Below are 12,818 nucleotides of genomic sequence, written 5' to 3'. Positions count from 1 at the left end.
CAGTCCCCTGTCCAGCCACCCTCCGCCCTTTCCCTCCAGGCGATGGGTATTGTCATGCTGCACTCAGAGGCGTGACTGCCGCTTGGGTAGCTTTCCCTGGGCTACTGCAGCTAGACAGCACTGGAGATGCCGGCTGGACGAGCCCACCTGGGGATGTGCTGGGATTGCTGGAGCCTGCACCCCCGGATCGATAGCGTTTAGCTCGCTAGCGTGGGTAAAGCTGGCAGGGTACGTCTAGCCGGGCTGCACTCTCACCTTGGATTGCAGGGTACACACGCCCTCCGGGGCTGGGTTAGGCAGCCAGTGCAGTGCACTAAAAACAGGGGGAGGGGGTGGAGCGAGGGCTTTCTTGTTATTATTTGTATTTGCTTAGTGCTGAAGAGAGCCAGCCATGGCCCAGGACCCCAGGGTGTTAGGTGCTGTACAAGCACAGGGACAGGCCCTGCCCCAGAGAGCCTGTAGTTTTTATTACTGAATTAAGCAAAGCCCTGTGCTGGGAGGGGAACGGGGACGGGTGGGGGGGGGCGGGAAACGACCCTGTGCTGCCCCAGCCAGCCATGCAGGCAAGCGTCCTACCCCGGGATGATTCTACACAGATCTCGGACGGAGATTTCCTGCCTCATAGACGTGGTTTCTCAGCCTGAGCGAGGGGTTGCTCTGCATGCGGAAGGCACCACAGACTCTCTCAAATAACCTCTGGGACAAGGAATGCACTGAGCACGGACAAATTGCTTTGGTGTCCTCTGCTCCCCAGCCCAGCCAGCCGCAGCTGCAGGCGTGACCTTGGCGAGGGAAGTCACCAAGCAGGGGCTGAGGGGGTGGACAGTTCTGAAAGGACAAACGCTAAGTTTATGACATAGGAGAAGAGCATCACTCACCTGGCCAGACCCTGCACAGCCCCCACCAGACCGACGCTCAGGGGAGACTCAATGGCAAAGCGGCTCCCCGCCCCCCCATCTGTCAGTCAAAGGCCGGTGACTAGCTAGAGGCCTTGGCACAGGGCTGGCTGTCACTGGGTCCCGGCCCCACGTGACTGCTGTCACCTCCATCCCAAGCCTGTGCACAGACAAAGGGGGAGATCCTCTGGGTGTCCAGCCCACGTACAGCAGAGCCTTCATTCCAGAGAAGGGACGTCACTGTCACAATAGGGCAATCCGCTCTGTGTACCCCAAATACTCCTCCCCCGCCCCTGTGACGCTGGCAGACCAGGCAACAGCTCATGCCAAGCCCTGAAAACTTACAAAGTCATAGCTGGAAACAGTCTTGCTTGCCTGTGCATTAGCATTATCCGACTAGGGACTGGCTAGGAAGTTGGTAACACTGACTTGCATTGCATTGCGTGCTTAGACTTCACCAAATGCTTGTAGGATGCAGCATGTCTTGCTCTCCCTTAGAGCCTCGCTAGCCCATGGGGTAGCTCTGTTGCTGGTCGGCTGTAAGCTCTGTCGCTGTGTAACTCACCACACAGAAGCAGCAGCGTTAGTTAAGGTAAAGTCTCAGCCTGTGGAAGGCCAACCAGGTAGTGTTAGCATCAAAGGCAAGAGGCCCCAGGGATTGCAGTCCTCACTCCCTCCAGCAAGGAGAGACCAAGGCATGGGCTCATCCCATGGGTTTGGACTCTGGAGTAGAGGGGATAAAATCCCTGTCAGGAAGAAACTGAATCTCTTTGATGCTGTCTGAACTTGGAGGGGCAAAGATTCCTAGATGTAAGCGGGAGATAGTCCTGCTCTTGTGGGGAACTTTCCTGGCTTCTGCACTACCCCGGTGAAGTGGGCTAGCGAAAGGATCTGAGTCCTCGCTCCTGCTTCCTTTACCCAGTGGCTTCCCTGCCCTTGAGGACTCCCCTTCCACTCTCCTGTCTGGCAGAGTCCTCGTAACCCCAACAAGGCTGGGCCCAGGATTCATGGGGGGCTCGACCCCCAACCCTGCTGTGGTCACCTAGGACAGGGGCTAGGGTGTCCCCACTCCGGGGTACTCTCTCTGCACCGGGCACTTCTATGACCCACTGACCATTACATACAAGTTAAAGCAAATGCAAGTTATTTAATCAACAATTTATTTTAAAAAGAATAAGGGAAAATGGGAAAGGTGAAAGGAAACACATCACCCCGCTCTGTGGCAGGGAACATCACAAACTGTGTCTCTGGAACGTCCGGGCAGTTCACAGTCTGCTCCTTGTAAGTCCCAGGCCCCCTGCTCCGGCCCTGGCCGTGCTGCAGGGATGCTGCGGGTCGGACACTTGCTCTGGTGGTGGCCACACGCTCTCAGGCTCTAAGTGGCAGGACCCTTCTTCCCGGTGTCGCCCCCGCCCTGGCGGGGTTACGATCCAAGCCTGGCCTGCAGAGCCCCTTGGCTGAGGCGTCTCCCTGTGCCGGGCCCGCTGCCCAGGGTCCCCCTCGCTCTCCCCAGCGGCTCACCGCACCCAGCTCCGGACGGCTCCAGCCCCAGCCGCACCATTCGGTCTCTGCCGGGCTGCTGCTCTGCCCCCAGCTCCCAGGGCTGCTTCTCTGGCCCCTCTGGCTCTGGTTGCTGCAGCTCCGCTCCCAGGACAAGGTCTGCTCTCTCTGGGCTGCGCCTCTGGCTTTGGGGCTGCAGCTCTGCTGCCAGGACAGGATCTGGTCCCACTGAATCTGGCACAGCTCAGCTTGGCCTCCTCCTTTCCCCTTAGCTCGGCCCCACTCTGTCTGACCCAGGCAAATCCAGCTCACACGGAGGACGGGACCTCCCTGGCCTCCTGACTCCCCGACTAGCCGGCCCGCCCTGTCATGCAGGCTGACCTGGAGCATTGGCCTCTCCCCTTTGTTCCTGGGGGCTGTCAGTCTCGGGTCCTGATTCCCCATCGACCCTTCCCCCTTTTTAGTACTGGGAGCTAGCAACTAAAATGCCCCCCCCCGAATGTTAGTAAGGGGGCAACAGTCCCCTTACGTAGACATAAGCAAAGAGATGCCCTGCTGCTTGGCCAGGGTCAGCCCTAGGAGACAGTTTGAACGGCCAGATTACTACAACCCTGTCGCCCTTTGAATCGGCTGCACTGCCAGCTCATGTCGGTTTAACTACATGGAAAATCCCCTCCCCGAGCGACGCTATGATCCCCCCGGTGCAGACAGCGCTACCTGCACGGGAGGGCTCCTCCCGCCAACACGGCTACCGCCTCTCGGGAGGTGGAGTAACTACACCGATGGCAGACGTTCTCCTATCACCGTAGGTAGCATCTTCACTAAGTGCTCCAGCAGGCAGCAAGTGCAGACGAGCCCACAGACTGACCCTCACTGGTGTATGTACAGCTGTTGCTTTAACCTGTAATTAACTCTCTTCTTTCTTGATCCTAGTTAGTTTATTACGGGACGGGCCACCAGCGCTGTCTTTGGTGTGAGGTCTCTGATACAAATTGACCTGGGGTAAGTGAATGGTCTTTTGGGACTGGGAGCAACCTGAATATTGTGTCATCCTTGGTATAACAGCCTATTTATCCCGGAGTCTTGCCTGGGTGGCACGACAGACCGGAGTGCCCAAGGGGACTGTCTGGTAAGACGGTTACACTGCTTCAGGTGTTCACATCGGTTACCGAGCTGGTGAAATCGAATTGTAGAACATGCAGCCAGTCTGGGGTCTTGGCTCTCAATTGGCCCCAAGCTTCATGCAAACGGTCGTGAACCGCTCCAGACAGCATGACAACCCCCCACTCATTTGGGGGCCTCTGTGTCCCAGCTGAAGACCAGGGCCTGATTTCCAGAAGCGCTGAGCAAACGAGAGGAGGATTGCTTATTGAACCCCCCACCCCATCTCTGTGCCCCTCCCAACCCTTTGCTCTGTCCTTCATCCCTGCTGGGTTAGGCTGCTATAGACCATAAATACTCTGGCGTTTTGGAGCTGGTGCCTTGGGCCTGGCTATTCAATGATTCACTCCCAGCTGACACCAGCGGAAGTGAGGTCAGAATCAGGCCCCTCCCTGCTGGTGTGTCTGAGGGACACCCTGGGTAACTGCAGCCCTGCATGTATTTATCTTGGTGATTGCGAGGACGCCCCTTTGCCCTGGGGTGCACCGCCGGAACGGGGGAGGCAGCCTCACCCTGGGAGCCGCCTCACTTTCTTTACGGTGGGAAACTCTGAACTAGGAATAGCGTTTAATTAAACTTGAGCTACAATCAATACACAGGGATGCACGTAATCCCGTAACAATGCCCCGCTCTCAGACAGCGCTTCGGGGACAATAAAGGCACAGAGCAGGGGACAAATGACCTGAACAGTAGCAACCCATCACTCCGGTTGTGACTTTTAATGGCACCAGCCCATTGGGAAGAGCTCCGGTCTAGGGCTCAGAATGGGGGTTGAGAGAAACAGCCTCTTCCTCTCTCACCGTCCCTCCTGGCTCTGCACGGATGGCAACCGAGACCCTCACTCTTCCACAGCTGGAATTCAAGACCCAGTCGCTATCGTAGCCCGGTCCCTGGCCAGTCGAGGCCCCTTGTGGAGGGAGATGAACAGTTAGCCGGTGGCATGCGGCTGCATCACAGGTGAGCTGCACGGTGCCTTCGGGGTCACTGTAGGTGCATGGGGCCCGGTCTGTCTCTGCCTCTCCCGGGGACAAGGAGGAGTCTGCCTGGCCTGGAGCAGCCAGACACACCAGTTGCTCTTGAGGTAAAGCTGGGAGTGCCCATCCCTTTAAGTGATCAGGGCTTGCGCAGAAGGTCTGAGAGTTCAGGGGCGCAGACCAGGTCCGGATCCAGCTGGCAAGAGAGGCCAGCCGGCAGTCACACACCCAGGGGTTGTCCTTCATGGCCACGCCGAGCAGGTAGTCATTGAAGTCGAAGATCCCCTCGGGCAGCGCCTGCAGGCGGTTCCCAGTCAGGTCCAGCACCTCCAGGCTGGTGAGGTTGTGGAAGGTGTCCCCGGCCAGGGCGGTGAGGTTGTTGTGGTCCAGCTGGAGCGTGGTGAGGCTGGAGAGGTCTCTGAAGACCCCAGCGGGCAAGTGAGTAAGCCGGTTGTGTGAGAGCACGATGGTCTGCAGCTCTAACAGGTTGCTGAAGATCCCCTCAGGGATGGTCTCAAGCCGGTTGGAGGCGGCGAAGAGCTGGCTCAGCTTAGGCGTGCCCCGGAGCAGGCCGGCGGGGAGCGCAGAGAGGCGGTTGCCCTCCAGGTTTAGAAAGTCCAGGCTCGGCAGGCAGGAGAAGATGTAGGGGCGCAGGCCGGTGAGGGCATTGTGCTGGAGCTGCAGCCTCCGCAGGTGGGTGAGCCCGGAGAAGGCTCCCGGGGGCAGATCCGCCAGCGTGTTCCTGTCCAGGGAGAGCTCTTGGAGGCTTCTCAGGCGCCGGAAGGTGCCGAGTGGGAGGCGGGCGAGGCTGATGTTGCTCAGTTTCAGCACTTGGAGCTGGGCGAGCGGGTCGAACAGCCTGTCGGGCACCTGGGCCATGGGGTTGTGAGACAGGTCGAGCACCCTCAGCTCCCTCAGCGGGGAAAAGATCTTGGGGGGCAGGGCCTCTATCTGGTTCCCTTGCAAGTGAAGCGCTTCCAGGCCGGGCGTGCGGTTGAAGAGCCCCGGCTCCAGGGCTCGGAGGGCGCTGAAGGTGAGGGAGAGTTTGCGCAGCTCCAGCAGGCTGCCAAAGGCCTCGCTGCTCAGGGCTGACAAATTGCTGCCTGACACCTCGAGCTCGGTGAGGCTGGGCCTCTCCCCAAAGGCGCCCGCTTCCAGGGACAGGCTCGGGTTGTTAAGGAAAACGAGCCTGGCGAGGCTGCTGTGGTTGCTGAAGGGCCCGCTCCCGATAGTGGTGAGGGAGGTCTCCACAAAGAAGAGCTGAGTGGCATTGCCTGGCAGGCCCTCGGGGATGTCCCAGATCTCCTCCCCGGAGCAGAAGACCTTTGTTCCATCATAGCACTGGCAGGGGGGCGGGCAGGCCTGGGTAAACCTGCCCAGCAGCAGGCCCTGGAGACACAGCAGCAGGGGTCTGGGAAGCATCATCCTGCACTAGAGAAAAACACACCGGTCAATAGCCCCTGGCACAGCCCCTTTCTAGATGCACCGGGCCCCCGCCAGCTCCGCGGCAATGCCATTGGCTGCGGGCTGGGCGGGGGGGACTGGAAAAGTCACAGAAAGCGGGAGCTCACCAGAGGCTGCAGGGTTTCCTTTAAGGCAAAGGTTGCTCTGGGTGACAGCTGTCTGATCTGAGGTCGGCTGGTCTCACCTCTGCCACCGTGGGGCAGGGCAGGCTGCTAGGGATCTCCACCGGCTCCCCATGGTACAGCCATGGGCAGTGCCTCTCCCGCAACAATCCCTGCCTCCGGAGATCTGGGGATCTACTGCCTTCACCCAAAATCTTCTCCCTGCAGCTCGGCAGGGAGCCTCCCCCCAACCTGGCAGCCACTGGGTGCCCAGCTCCTGCATGTGGCCTCACGTCGCAATCCTGCACACCAGCCCCCCACTCCAGTGGTCCCACTGCAGGCAGCTCCCTCCAGCCGGGTGGGGGAGGCGGGATTTGGGGGGACGGGCGGGAATCCCGATACAGCTGCTGGGAAGTGACATGAGAGGCAGGTTAGGTCCCCCCGGCTACGCAGCGGCAGGAGCACAGGCCTGAAGCAGGGGCAAGACGAGGTTTAGTCCCTGTTCTGCCATGGAGCCATCGTGAGGCCTTTCCCAAGGGACAGTGGCTGGAGCGGTTCGGGGTGTGGGGGGCCTGCAGTTGGGCTTGTGATCCCAGAGGGAGGCACCCAAGGAAGTGGCCCAGTTCTCAGCCCTGCTGAGTGCAGGCTTAGGCTCAGTATTTCGCAGATTGCTCTGAGCCACTCACACAACTGGTGCCGTCAAAGTCTTCTTTGGCTTATCACCTTTAAGGGCAGCAGCCAGCGCCCATTTGTGATTCAGGGCCCAGGACCCCGCCCACCCTAGACCTGCCCCTCTCCTCTAAGCAGAGGGGTTTGTCTCTGCCACGTCTCCGTGGCCGCCTGCTCATGCAGTGTTTGTTATTAGACCCACGTGCTGGGCTGGGAGCAGAACCACATCTGGGCTTTGTGCCAGGAGGGGAGAAGGATCCCTCAGGCCTACTGCTGAACGGGCCAGACGTTGCGCTTGGTGACACCAGGGGAATTACTAGCGAGTTACGCTGAGTCAGCAGCCTCACTGCAGATTTACACCGGGGGGACGGAGCTGGCCTGGCCCCACAAGTGTGCACTTGACACTGATGTTTGAAATCGGTGGTGAAGAGTGATTAGGCCTCACGGCTAGTTAACGTGCACGTGTGGGGAGCAGGAGGGATTCAGGGGGGCGAAAGTAAACGTCTAACTGGAGTTTATTACCACATCTGAGGAGGACACAGTCAGACACTTGGTAGGTTTAGGAATATACCTGTTCTGCGCCAAGGCACCTGTCGCTCTTACGTACATAACTTCATTACCCGGCCCTTAGTAAAGGCATGTTCTGTAGAATTGGTCTACACTCACGTGTCTAACAAACTTCAGGGTTAGTGAGCCAGATCCTCAACTGGTGTAAATGAGCATAGCTCCAGTGACTTTAATGGAGAGATGCCAACCTAGGCTAGATGAGACTCTACCCCATTAGGCCTGGTTTTATGTAAACAGGTCTCCATGCATTGCACACATTCAGTGATGCGCCTGCTTTATGCCAGTACCATTCTGTATGCATTTGGAAATCTGTGGTTTGCTGGTGTACAAAGGCACTTATTTTGCCATGCATGTGCACAATCAGGGATTTAGAACACCTGTGTAGCAGCGTGCGTGTGCAAAGTAGGTGCACAAGTCACATGTCAGCATCAAAGGTTTAGTGAGATTGTAGGGGTGTGTCTGTGCACAGGCAAAGTGGCCTAACTTTGTATGTGCACTGCCAAGAGTATAAACACAATGCCCTGATTTGCACATACATCTGTCAGGTTAACTAGCGGTATCTGCGCATCCGTCCAGTAGTACTTGTAAAACACACCCCTGCACTTGTAACTCCCTAGCTCTCACGGCTACAATGCCCAGCCAGAAAGAGGGACAAGGAGGAGTCTCTAGGAAGCGCCTCTCACATTTATAGAACCCAGTTAACATTTCAGACAAACCCACCAACCATTTCACATTTTCCCCAACCTGAAAATACGTGGTGAGCTTTGAGTTTTGCACAACGCTTGCTATCAGATGAACCTTTGTTCCCTTTCCCAGACCATACTGGGTGAGCTGAATAGCTGCAGCCAACTTTGGGTGACATTTTACTGTCCCGATGACTAGTCCTAGTTTATATGGAATCAGACAGCGATAGAGATTTCAGACCGCTCGAGCAATGAGCAGCCTCCAGAACACAGCTGTTATCTGCAGTAGCCAAAAGCGTGCACTAGTTACACCGACGAGATATCTGGCCAACTTCTGCTCTCCACGGCACTGCTGTCAGCCTAGAGTGATGCCACTGATGATATTAGAGATACTCTGAATTTACACCAGGGCAACAGAGCTGGATTTGACCCACCCTTTTCAGGTGTACTACCCAAGCTGTTTTTCATGCAAAGCCAAAAGCAGCTGTAAAAGTCCCCGTTCCTGCCAACAAACCCAGGATCCCTAGCACCCGAGAGGAGTGACAATGCGGACACCTACCGTCGAACCAAGCTAGGCAGCGGGCGCGATTCCTCCATTTCCTTGCAGGAGGGACTTGCCCCTTCAAATAGCAACATGTTTACTGAAAGGGACATGGAGCCAGCTGACTGAGTACTTTCAGACTGGGTGGGGCCAGTGATTTCTGCTTAGCATCAACATCCTGTGTCCTGAGAGCGCTCTGAAAAGATTTAATGTGTCGGGGTGAACAGAGATAAACACGTTGCTTCTCAGTAAACGAAAGAGCAGCATACCACCACCACTGACCGGCTCCCGCAAAACAAAGGCACTTTCCAGAGCGGGGGACAGCTTCTGGAACACCCAGCATCAGCACTCACTAAAAATATTAGAGTGCGATCAGCTACGCTTTTAAATTCCCCCTTGTCTTTAATGAAGCTCACTCAAGAATGGACCTAGCAAAGTGGGTAGAATATAAAAATCTGATGCTTATCGAGCACCTTTCATTTAGGAGGATCTCACAGCTTTTTACAAACTGCCTGCATAGTAAAGGGGTCTCTCACCCACGCCTGAAAAGCAGCCACCACTGGGGTGGAATGCAGCAGCTGCTTGACACAAGAACACCGCCCAGAGCTTTTAGGGGAGGAAGTGACCAGTAACTTCTCCTGTTGCTACCAAAGGGGAAATGAGAGGGGTGCAGAATGTGCCCCTTAGAGACAGAAATCCAGATGCAAACTGCAACCCCGCACACGCTTTGGGGAAGCTCAGATCCAGGCCACTCCCCAACTTCTCTGTTAAGGCCTTTTAAACAACTGCACAGCTCGGCCCCATCAACATTAAACCGCACAGCTCAGCCCCGTCCCTAGCCATTAGGAATTGGACAGGATCTAGCACTAACACTGATGATCTTGCAGAAAGTTCCACGGGATTCTTCATAAACCACAAGGGTTTGAGGGTTTGGTTTTATCTCATCCGAAAGGCATCCCTTCCAGAGTGCAGTCCCCAGGGCCAGACTGGGCACGCTGTCAGAGTTCAGACAGACAACCACCATCTCCTGATCAGCCAGCACTGCTTCCTGCAGCCCTTGGGGCCCCTGGCTAGCCTCACATCCAGCCCCCAGGCTTGCTTGGCATGGGAGAGCAGAGATCTTGGCCAGCTGTGAGATGGCCAGAGAGACACCCTGTTCCCCAGGCCCTGTCAGTGAGTCCTCGCTCAAAGGACCCCCCTCAAGGGCCAAGAGAAAACAGTTGCCCAAGCTAGCAGGGGGGCTGGATGTTGTATTTAGTAAATCTGGGGGGTCGCTGGCGGGGAGATGGTCGCATACCTGAGGACGTCGTCTGGTAAGGGGGGGTTCTTGTACAGGTGTCACTGGCTGGCTGGATGCCCAGAGCTGCTACTGTACGAAACGTATCGTTTTCAGTCACTTCTGTCATAGTCACATCAGCAACTGGCTCTCTAAAGCCAGACTAAGCCCCCGGCTGCGGTGGGTTGTTTTAAGTGCCTCTGAGCTCCTGCTCTCTGCGGGGTGAGACTGGGCCACGGAAGGTCGGAAGCGTCTCTTGCTGTAGAAGCAGAAAAAGAAAAGCCAGACTCAGCACTTTGTCAGCTGAGTTAACGTGAAGCAACCACTTCCTCTCAGCTGTGCTGGGCTCAATGTACTTTCTGCCCCGCGGTGAAACCCGCAGCTGCCCCATAACACGCCTAACAGTTCAGTTCCCAGGTCTAACGAAGCGCCCGAGAGGAGCAGTGCGGGGAGTCCCCGCTCGCTCACGCCGCTGCAAGTCAGCCGTAGCACCGCTGACGTCGAGGGCACTATTCCAGCACGACCCTGGTGCAAGCAAAAGGTGATGAGATTCTTCATCGGGGCTGGCATGGCGTTCTCTGACCCGTTTCAGACAGGCCCGCCCCACAGCTATCCCATGGCACTGGCTCCCCGTGAGCTAGAAATGCCCAGGTCCTGCCCCTGGGTCAGCCAAACCCACACACCTGAGTCCTGTCACCCTAATCGCCTCCTCCACCTGTCAGGGTGCTGCGGCAGGTTCTCAGCTGGGGCACCACAGCGTGTCCCCGTTGCCGTCCGTGGCCATGGGGTTACGCTGAGCCACAGCCGCTCAGCGGCCAGCGCGGTGTGTTCAGCACGCTTGTCGAAGGACCAGAAAATAACTGCCAGGTTATTCGCACGCGCGGGCTAAGGCCCCACGCGCTCTGGGAGTGACACGGCCACTCAGTGTGTCGACAGCAGAGGGCGTGGCACACACCAGGCAGGACCGGAACCGAACGGGCACGGTGTGCTTTCACACGCTTGCAGGCGGTTTCGCACAGCCAAATGCGTTCCTCTGAATAAAACCTGACAGGAAGGTGCTGGGGCAGGAATCACCAAGTGAGCAGGAGTTGGGCCATACAGAGCTACAGAGCTCTTTACAGGCCTCCGTGGCTGGACGTTCACCCTCTCCCTGTCAGTGCCCTAGAGCTCCCAGGGGTGCCCATGGCTAGTCTTGTGTCAGCCTCAAGGCAAGCAAACCCAGTGGTGGGGTCCCTGGTTAGGCTTAATAAAGACATTCCCCCTCTCTTACACCAGTTTTTCTCCCCAGAAAACTGTGCTGACCCCAGTGCGGGTCAGTCCTGACGGACACCAGGGTGTGAGTGAGAAGGAGGAGGTGGGTGTGTGGAGGGGGAATCTGGCCCTTTATATTTCAGTGCCGCCAATAGGCACCATCCACACATGCTCTCCTCCAGCCAGTGGCCTCCTGCTGGCACAGAGCCAGGGCAGGACAGCCACCAGGAACGTAGGGTTTGCTGTGGCACAAGGGAAGGGGGGCGCCTGCAAGCAGCCAGCACAACCCCGAAGATGGCCAGGACAGCTGGGACGTGACCTGAACCCCCCCCCCCCCCAACACACACACCCCCGCAGCCTCAGCCGGCAGAGCCCCTGTGGATGGGACAGTGGTGAGCGTGCCGTCTGCCCACCCAGGGCTGAAGCCCGCTGGACACAGCAGGCCTTGCTGACCCTGGTGGGGAGGCGGATCCAGCCTGGTGTCCGCTCTGCCACGGCACCTCCATAGCGACACCGCTGGGCTCGCTTTTCCCAGCGGGCCGCCACAGTGATAGGGCCACACAGGGGCTCAGCCGCCCCGCTGGCCTGGGTGCCAATCAGGGGCCAGTCGCCGCAGGGAGAGACCGGGGCTCAGCACTCCAGGGGATAAGCAATTGAGTCACCTGACTGGATACAGGATTTCTGGACCTTAAAAGTGTATCAAGCAAAGCACCGTCTCGCCCCTGGTGACATGCTACGCCTGCCTGTCAGTGCATGCCGTCTCCACAGCCGGGGTGTAATGAAGTGTGCGTGTGTATGCTGGAAGTGTGTTCTGTACGTAGGTTTTGGAGGCAATGGGTATACCAGCCTGTCCTAGACAAAGGAACGGTGTTTCATCTGCCTGCGTCTCCCCGGTAAAGTGAGCGCAGAGACAATGGAAGGACATTTACGTCTAAGGTAAACTGCGATTAAGCCACCTGGAGAACCAAATTCACCAGCCTGGGAGGGACACAGCCTGCAGCCTGCACAAGCAGCAGGGGAGAAGCCGTTATCAAGGGCCTACCTCTCCACGCGTCACTGGACGCTGAAAGGACGGAGAGGGAACCCCCAGTCGCCTAGGGGACAGCACCCGGGAGTGGTGGATGCAGGGCCGGGAAATGCTGGTGGCCTGATGGCAGCGAGGCAGCTGTTGAGGGAAGATGGTAGCTTGCGACAGACAGACACTGAAAGGCCTGTTTGGTTTTGTTTGTGACCATTTGCTGTTTTCTATGATCTCTGCTTATCATCACGTCAGTCTCTGAGCTTTACTAAGGAACGTACTAGTTGTACTCTCGGCCGTCTCCATGCTGCTCTTTTGAAGTAACGAGAAAGTCCGCAGGGAGCCAAACAGGCTGGCGTGTGTACTGTCTCTCTGGAGACATCCGATGCATCCGAGGAAGTGAGCTGTCGCTCACGAAAGCTCATGCTCAAATAAATTGGTTCGTCTCTAAGGTGCCACAAGTCCTCCTGTTCTTTTTGCGAAGACAGACTAACACGGCTGCTACTCTGGAGACAGCAGCCGTGGGTCATTTCTGTGGGTCTCCTGGCAGAGAGACCGGACTCTGCAGAGAGGCATCTCCGGGGAGCTCGGGAACGGGGTTCACTGAGTGTTACCAGGAAGGCTAAGTCTGGCAGAGTCCTGAGGTGGAGGGGTGGACAGACGGGTGTGGCAGAGGCTAAGTCACAGCAAAGCTCACCCTTGCTGAGGCAAAGGTAA

The 12,818-nt window shown here is 57.3% G+C and overlaps 1 protein-coding gene across 3 annotated transcripts; it reads right to left on the bottom strand.

Moving 5' to 3' along the window:
* Window positions 1-2,079: 2,079 nt before the first annotated feature.
* On the bottom strand, window positions 2,080-9,916 carry CPN2 (carboxypeptidase N subunit 2). Of its 3 annotated transcripts, none has more exons than XM_073359005.1 (2): window positions 9,854-9,916; window positions 2,080-5,962 (listed from the first exon to the last, which is right to left on the bottom strand). In XM_073359005.1, exon 2 carries the CDS (start codon window positions 5,954-5,956, stop codon window positions 4,310-4,312), a length of 1,647 nt encoding a protein of 548 aa, XP_073215106.1. In that variant the 5' UTR covers window positions 5,957-5,962; window positions 9,854-9,916; the 3' UTR covers window positions 2,080-4,309. The 3 variants fall into 3 exon arrangements, with proteins under 3 accessions (XP_073215106.1, XP_073215105.1, XP_073215104.1); XM_073359004.1 differs by lacking the exon at window positions 9,854-9,916 and adding an exon at window positions 8,575-8,731; XM_073359003.1 differs by lacking the exon at window positions 9,854-9,916 and adding an exon at window positions 8,575-8,731 and having other exon boundaries at window positions 2,080-5,957.
* Between the last annotated feature and the right edge of the window lie 2,902 nt (window positions 9,917-12,818).

This window comes from Lepidochelys kempii, chromosome 9 (genome assembly GCF_965140265.1).
Source record: "Lepidochelys kempii isolate rLepKem1 chromosome 9, rLepKem1.hap2, whole genome shotgun sequence".
NCBI classification, from domain to species: Eukaryota; Metazoa; Chordata; order Testudines; family Cheloniidae; genus Lepidochelys; species Lepidochelys kempii.
This window is presented reverse-complemented; position numbering and strand designations above follow the sequence as displayed.